Source organism: Gossypium hirsutum, chromosome D05 (assembly GCF_007990345.1).
Source record: "Gossypium hirsutum isolate 1008001.06 chromosome D05, Gossypium_hirsutum_v2.1, whole genome shotgun sequence".
Lineage (NCBI taxonomy): Eukaryota > Viridiplantae > Streptophyta > Magnoliopsida > Malvales > Malvaceae > Gossypium > Gossypium hirsutum.
Genome location: NC_053441.1, coordinates 3,019,264 through 3,027,619, shown reverse-complemented (window position 1 = coordinate 3,027,619; position 8,356 = coordinate 3,019,264). Strand labels below are relative to the sequence as shown.

Genomic DNA, 8,356 nt, shown 5'->3' with positions numbered 1-8,356 from the left:
CAGAAAAGTCGAGAACAATGTGGTTGTAGAAACTCTTGGGGAATCAAAATAATATGTTTGTAATTGAAGATTGAATGAGTCAAAGCATATAAAACCTACCCTCTACCAAAAGTCAAGCTATAAATATTTATGAATTGAATGAGGTGTAAGTCATGTTGAAACGGAATCATCCAAATCTCTTCTGCTCTTATCCGCCTTCTATACTTGCATTTTTTTTATTATCTTATATTTGTCTGCTTGACTTTTGAATGTGGACTACATTGTGTATTGACGCTTCTGTTGATGATCATAATTCACGGGTTTCGCATGCCCATGTGTTTGACATGTTCAAAGGCTTTCTTTTCAAAGTTACCATACATGTATGTATGTATGTATGTATACGAACATGAATACTTTTGACAAAACACAAAATTTTCATAACTCTTCATATTGAATGCTATAGAAATCACGTGGTGTTTTCTACACGACACAACAAAAAACAAAACAAAATTTTGTTCAAAGTTTAACATAAACTGAAACTTCCTTAATAAAAAAAATAATTACAATAAAACTAATTTGATTGATAGTTAGGATCTAAGAGGGCTCTCCTTAGAGCTGATAACTAGATGCATGCATGAATACATAGGTAAGACAACAGCAGGCTTACCCTGCTGAAAAAAAAGAAAAAGAAAAAAAAAAAAAAAGAAGACACAGGATAGCAGCAGGCTTAAGAAAAGCCTCAAAAAGGAAGACCTCAAACTTGGCTTACATTACAATTGTGATCTTTATTATTATTATTATAATTATTATTTTGGCTCAGCAGATTACTATGGTGATTGAGCAGCCAAACCGAGCCATGACTTGTTGTCGCCGGACAGGGAAGGAGCTGCAGCGGAGTGACTTATCTGGTATGGCGCTTTTGCGGTGATCCTGTTGAAATGATCACTAACGACATCAATATCAATCATTTGTATAGATTAGGCAAAGGAACCTTAACTTTGACCTACAATCTATATGCTTTGATCTTATTAAGATAATTCAACAAGTAACCTACAAGACCATGAGAATCTCGATGCCTACCTATCCTTTCGCTTCTCTAGGAACCGATGCAGTGAAGCTCTCCTTGCAATTGGCAGATCTATTGCAAATAGACAACAAAAACAGATAAGAAATCCGATATACAACTTGAACTATGAAGCAAAACTCCATCTTCGTAACTCAGACAAATTTAAAAAATCGAGGATTACCGCCAGGGACGGCTCGCTGAGCAGGGTGAACCGGTTTTGAGGTAGGAGGAACTCCGATGCTTGATTTGATTGGACTTCTGGCTATGCTAGAAGTAAAAGGGATGGGGTTGAAGCTGTCGTTGCTTTGTGAGCTGCTGTTGCTAGCTAAAAGCATGATTTCCTTAGCTTTGTTTGCTGGAAAATCATTGAACACAATCACTCGTCCACCATAAAAGATGGTCATTGGTGCAGTCTGAGGCTCCAACTTGTTGGGACTATCATCTTTAGAAGCCAAACCAGCTTGTTGGGGGAACAAATCCATGGATGCCAAGTTCTTAGGATTCCCACCGTTTCGGCCACAAACATTATCGGACTTGTCATTGACAGGGAACAGATTCATGGTCGGAGGCGGCACCACTGGTGTCCCTGCAACATATCCACAAATGAGGCGATACATTAGTGATTAGAAGATTCAAACTCTGTTACCGTACAACTTTGATGATAGTGTGGAGGGCGTATGTTTAATGAAGTGAACAACAACCGGCTATTTATAATGAAAAACCCGATGATTCTGAGATCTAAAAACGATAAAATCTCAACGGAATTTCATTCTCAAAAAAACATATGTACGTGATTCAGGTCTCAATCATCCCGCAAAAATTGAAACTTTTGAATCACGTGCTTTATTTCTTCTTCACGATTTTTTTCAAAATTTGGAGTAATTTCAGGGGATGACCGAGAAATTAAAGGGCATATTTTCTGACTCTTTCGAAACATTAATTATGAATATGTCAATTTGCAAATCTGATTTTGAGGATCTGAATCTTAGACATCCAAAAACAAAACAAAAATTTGAACATCAATTTGATTAAACCGTTTTCAACATTCTGAAAGTTAAAAAAGGTAATTAAGCCGCCTTGTCCGAAAAAGAAAAAAATGGGTTGAAGTAAAAGAAGAAACAACACAAAGCTTAACTGAAGTTCATCAATAGAGCTACATTAAATCAAGCTCCTTCTTGGATAAATATGAAATAATAACAAAATTTTCTAATTCAATGATTTTTTTCTCAATTTAATCACCAACCCAGAACTGAAAAAGAAAGAAAGAAAGAACTTACCATTAGCTTCAACGTTGCATGTCATTCCCAGAGATAAACCCCCAAAGCTACCTTTCTCCTTCAAGTACTGACTCAACAAATTACAAGTTTGGGCAAAACTTGGCTTCTCCAGTGACCTAGCCGGTTTCATAGCCGTAGATTCCGAGCAAGACGACATAGTTCCGACGAAACAGAATCCAACCCCCCTTTTGGGTTTTCAGAGAATGATTTGGATATCAAATACCTAGCTCTCGATCTTTGAACTTACTTTACAACTTCATTAAGGGATCTAGTCGAATTTGAGATGCTTTTGAGCCAAGGAATATTGGAGTACTTATTTATGCGAGGAGGGGAAGGAGAAAATGGTTTCTTTTTTATCTTTGAAAAAGAAGAAAGCAAGGGAGAGAAGGGAAGGTGGTGGGTTAAAAGCACGAGGAATAAATGGGAATTTTTTAAAAAAAGAAAAAAATTTACAAAAAAAAAAAGGGGTTAGAGTTTTGCACCTTGGAACGACTGCTTCAATATTTTGGACTTGGTTTTCAAACACGTGTTTTATGTTTTTTTCCTATTCTTTTTCTCTTTTGGTTTTTCTTTATCTGTCTACGGCGATGTTTTACCAGTTTATGTTCCTTTTTTAACATGTTGCTCTTGTTCGGTATTTTACGGTAATTTTATTCTTTTCCACTAAATTACATCCTTATCCTTATAATTTTAATATTTTAAAATTAATATATAAATTTAATATTTATCCCGTCATTAATTAGCTTAATTTTTTTTATTATTTCATACCTAGTTGGTACAGTTTCACAAATTATAATTTTTTTTTGAATCATCACTTGTTTAATTATCTAATTTGTTTTTTAGTCGCACATAAGTTGCACAAACTTTTATTTATTTAGCTTTTTAATTCATTAAATAATATTGCTTTCATGTAATGTGATTCAAATTCTTGAATATAAATAAATTATATTAAATATTTTATAATTAAAATATTGCGACAATAAAAACTTTCAAACCACAACTAAGCATGAACGGATGTTAATGCATAAATTTTAGTTTCATATGGTTGAAATTATAACTTAAATTTGAATAATTCACATTATAATGTGATTTAATATGGATAAAATTATAATCTCAACTTTATAAAATGCTGATTAATATTCAAATTTTAATAATAAAAATAAAATATCGTTTTAATATTAATTTAGGAACGTAATAAACAATAAGGCGCATTTGGTTCGTTGAGTTTTAGATTACGTTTCATAATATAATTACGAGAATATAAGATTATGGATGGAATGGATGATTACTTTATTTAATTTATTTCACGGTTCAAGTATTTGGTTGGTGAAATGTAAAATTATCTAAAAGTAGATTTTAATATAATGTCTCTGTTATAAAATTTTTGTTTTTACAAGTTCATTCCATTAACATTTCTTAGTCTTAACTTTTTTTCGTAAAATTATAATAGAAATTTATTTGGATTACACCTTAATTTTATCATAGAATTCAATTGTACAACTATTGAATCTTATTATTTATATGGTTTATCAATATTTATTTTAGCGATTTTGAATGCTTTTAATATCAATTTATTCGTTTGTTTTTTTATCAAGTAGCAGTCAGCTTATTGTTCGATGGTCGCCTCCTCCCTTGGGCTATTTGAGGAAGGAGCTCTCGATTTTGCTACCATAGTTCGGGATTTTAATGGTCGACTAGTGCAAGGACTAGCTTTGAAAAGGGATGGTGTAAGTTGAGCCTGGCTGAGGCAGTTGCTATACGAGAGGCCCTTTCATGGTGGAAAACTCTCCGTTTGGATAACGTGATCCTGGAATCTAATTGCTTGCCTATTATTAATGCTCTTTTGGGTCTGTTCTATTGTCTCTAAATTGGGGTTCTTAGACTTGTAGGGATGCAAGTAAGGCAACTCATTCCCTTGCTCGAGTGGCCTTAGTACATGCAATATTCTCTGAGTGGGATATTGACTCTATACTATGACCACTTTTCATGATCTTATGATTATTTTTAATAATATTTGCGCTAATGAGAAGGTAGGATTGTAGGTTTGGTTGTATGGGGGTGAGTCTATTGACTCGAGTTTAGAGGTTCTCCCCTTGTGTGTTTTGATTGTACTTTCGTTCTCATACTTATGGAAGGTTGTTTTTTCTATAAAAAATTTTACATGATTGAGTAATCTTAAAGAAACTATAAAATTCAAGCGAAAGAAATATAAAATGAAATAGAGTGAAGTGATGTGTAGTGATACAGATTTTGGTTTTTATAGTTAAAATTTTATTTGAGATAAAATGATTATTTTAATTAATGTAATAAAATAAAGGGTATTTTTTTTTCAAGTTAATCTTTCAAACCCATCATATTTTGCATGTGATGCTACAATTTGGGGTTTTCTCTTTGAAATCATTTGCTAAAACTTGTGGGGTCGAAAGAACAAGTATGTATTCAATATCGACTTCGTTGAAGGGAAAAGCATATTGGCAATGCAGATTTGTATTATTTGATGGAAAGAAATGAAGGATGAGCTTAGTCCTAGTGGGAAGAGTGGTGTCGCCAAGTTTGTTAAATGGGAAAACCCTGAAAATGGGCGGAATAAAGTTAACCTAAGGAAAGGTAGTAATGAGATTACACTTAGTATTACGGTTTCTTGATATTGTTTAAGAATGAATACGAGGTTATAGGATAGTCGGAATATTGAGAATCTAAATACCATAATCTCATTTTGAAGTGTAACATTATAGATTGTAATGTAAAATTTAGTTAACCAAACGTCCTCTAAAAGGTAATATTGTCGTTTCAAAAGCTTTTAAAAATTCACACTTTTATATGTAATAGTTTTTAAAATCATGTGTTACACTATGATTTCACATGTATTTTTATTTCATTAAATAATGTATACAATATGTAAACTAATTTGATGATTAAATATTACAACAATAATAAACTTCAAATCACAATTAAATTGTTTTTTCTATTTTTTTAGCTCCTAAGACTGATGTTGTTTGAGTTGGATTTATTAATCGGTCAAATTGAAAATCAATTGAGATATTGATTCAATTAATGGAATTAGATCAATTGATCCGCTAAATAATATAAATCGATAAAATTATTTTTTTATTTTATTCTTAATAATTTTTACAAATTTTTAATTAATTATTTAATAATTCTGAAATTACATCGTTGACTTATCCAAAACATTATAAAACTTTTACAAAAATATTTTATTTTTTATTTTATAGTGGTAAGGCTTAGTCAAAATTTTATTATATTTAAATAAGAAAAAAGAAGTTATTGACCAAAAAGAAAATAAGAAAAATTCATGTAATAATTAAATTAGGATGAGCTCAATTGATTGCCTTATCCAAAACTAAAAATTTTATTTTCATTAGCCCATATATTTGACTTAAATTTCAACTAAGTTGAAAATAATTTCATGTACACCAAAATTTGGATCCAAACAGCCAAACCAATTTCATGAACAACGTGGTAAAGTTAAAAATCTACACAAAGGGTATTTCTGTAAAACAGGCCTACTAATTAAGATCCTTATTTAAAGATTAACAATCAAAACCCCTTAGCAGGTTCTTCTTTTTTTCTAACCCTTTATTTTTAAAGATTTAAATATTTTTAAAAATCAATGATCTATTTTTATTATATTTTTAAATATATACTGGGATGTATTTTTTTTTTCAAAATAAAACATAATTAAGTTTGTAATATTTTAGGTAGTGAAGTGGGCACCACAAAGCACAAAACATGAAACACCGCCTGTCTCTGCATTTCTTTTCTTCCTTCCCAAAACAGGCAAGCGGCAATTACACGTTCCTTCCCTCCACTAATATTTCAACACGTGTAAAGCCATGCGAATTCGAATTCCTTTACACATTAAATTCAAGTTATTAATATTTGAATATTATAATAAATATTAAAATTATATACTAGTTTTGGTTCAATATCATATACGATTAAAATTTAAATATATTAATTTATTTTTATAGTATGTAATATATAATCATAATTATACATAATATAACACATTAAACCATAGAGAAATTTATTTCCAACTACTGATAATGGACTTTTGGTCCCAACTTGTAAATGAATTAGTTGCATAATATTATAATTAGGAATTAAAGAACGCGTGAATTCCCATGATTGTACGTCTTGTAATTTCTCATGTGCTTATTTAAATCATTTCGCATTAGTGGATCCCACCATCTTCTAACAACTCTGCTTTGATTCCCATTTCTGTATGTCTTTAAATGCGACTCGTACATAAGTGTGAAGTGCTACTTTAGGCTAACGTTTCATATCCCTATTCTCTTTGTTTCTTATTGTGGAGTAAGAGAATAATTAATGTATATCTTATTCTATTTACAAACGAAATGCAATGGCGACCTTCCACCTAATCTAATGTATTTGGCGTGTGTTACATGGGTTTTCGAAATGGATCTGGATGTCAATTTATAATAAGAAATTAATTACGAGAGGAGAATAAAGTGATTAAACTTGAAATCCAACTAATATTTTATCATGTAAAAAAGCAATGGAACGAACATGTGCCAAGATAATATAGATTTTTTTTTCAATTACGAGAGGAGAATAAAGTCCTGATAGCAACATGACTAGCATGATTTGAACTCAAGTCATATTTGAGACGTCATCAAGCCAACACATAAGGTTCATATAAATTTAATTTTTATTTATATATTTCATATTCGTTTTACAATAATACTTGAGGTTTATAATTACTCCTCCCAACAATGTTTAGTTTATGATATCTAGTTATTCTAACCATATAGAACTGCACTCGTTATGCTTCAGAAAATTGGATTAAGATTTTAAATGATATTTATAATAATTATATTAATAAATAAAAAATATAATGATCAAAATTTTAACTCATTATATTTAGACTTAACCATTAAATTATTATGACAAAATATATGAGATATTTTATGGATTAAGATATTAACACTAACACGTGAAAAAAAATGAAATAGACGTGACATAAAAAGAGCATGAACCCAATATAGATATATCAACATTTTAAAATTCATATAACATATAATGTTTTTGTATAAATTTATAATATTTTCAACACTTAAAATATAACACAAAAGAGGCAAACTATAAAATAGTTATAAATGCTATGTCTAATGTAGAACAAATCAATGGAACAAAATAACTCATACTATAACTTAGTTTAAGTTAACATTGCAATAAAGTTATTCATATTTCATTAATCAAGTAATAATTTTGGATGCAATTAATGGTAGTCATTGAAGTTTATATTAAGGTTATACGTGAATTTAGATTTAATGTGCAATATGATACGCAAACTTTGATTTATTTCAATTGTACATATAAAACGCCATTCTGATTCAACTGTAAACATTTAGAAAAAACAAATAAATCCAGTTATTTTCATGTTGGATAAATAAAATTGTTTGTACATGAAAAAACTAAACTTACACTGCATCAAGTACGTTGTTATGATTTGCGAAAACTGAAAATTAAAATTAGAGTTCATGTATCAAATTGCACAAAATTAAAATCTACGTATTAAATTGAATATTAAACCATTATCCATATATATTTCTTATATATACCCTTAATTATAATGATTTCTTTTTAATTTATACCCTTTATTATATATTTATTTTTTTGATACAATATTTAGAAGTATTCATAAACTTTCTCCAACCTATAAATAGGAAGACACTTAAACTCACGTCCTTTTACATTGGCAATAATACACATATCATTTGAGCTAAGACTCAATCGACTTTTAATTATATAATTAATTTTACTATAGTAATTAAATTTCTTAATAATACTTTAAAAATAAAAGTTATAAATTTATGAATTAAATTTCTAATTTTAATATAATAAACAGACTAAAATTAGACTTTTTCTTTTCAAGTTGGAGGTTGTAATAAATAAAACAATCCTAAAAAAAACAATTTCGAAATAATAAATTATTAGAAATAAATATAAAAATAAAAAGGGAAAGAGTCAAACTCGCGTGGGAAACGCG

The 8,356-nt window shown here is 29.6% G+C and overlaps 1 protein-coding gene across 1 annotated transcript; it reads right to left on the bottom strand.

The window, feature by feature from the left end:
* Positions 1–501: 501 nt before the first annotated feature.
* On the bottom strand, positions 502–2,824 carry LOC107907089 (protein TIFY 10B). Its single transcript, XM_016834302.2, has 4 exons — positions 2,323–2,824; positions 1,227–1,631; positions 1,060–1,117; positions 502–909 (listed from the first exon to the last, which is right to left on the bottom strand). The coding sequence occupies exons 1-4, from the start codon at positions 2,477–2,479 to the stop codon at positions 807–809; spliced, it is 723 nt and encodes a 240-aa protein (XP_016689791.1). The 5' UTR covers positions 2,480–2,824; the 3' UTR covers positions 502–806.
* Positions 2,825–8,356: the final 5,532 nt, after the last annotated feature.

Bases quoted from the DNA above. Each gene is read 5' to 3' on its own strand.
- LOC107907089 (XM_016834302.2), bottom strand. From the start codon at position 2,479: ATGTCGTCTTGCTCGGAATCTACGGCTATGAAACCGGCTAGGTCACTG. The intron at 1,632-2,322 runs GTAAGTTCTTTC...GATATGTTGCAG, and splicing joins ATGCAACGTTGAAGCTAATG to GGACACCAGTGGTGCCGCCT. The intron at 1,118-1,226 runs GTAATCCTCGAT...TATTTGCAATAG, and splicing joins TCAGCGAGCCGTCCCTGGCG to ATCTGCCAATTGCAAGGAGA.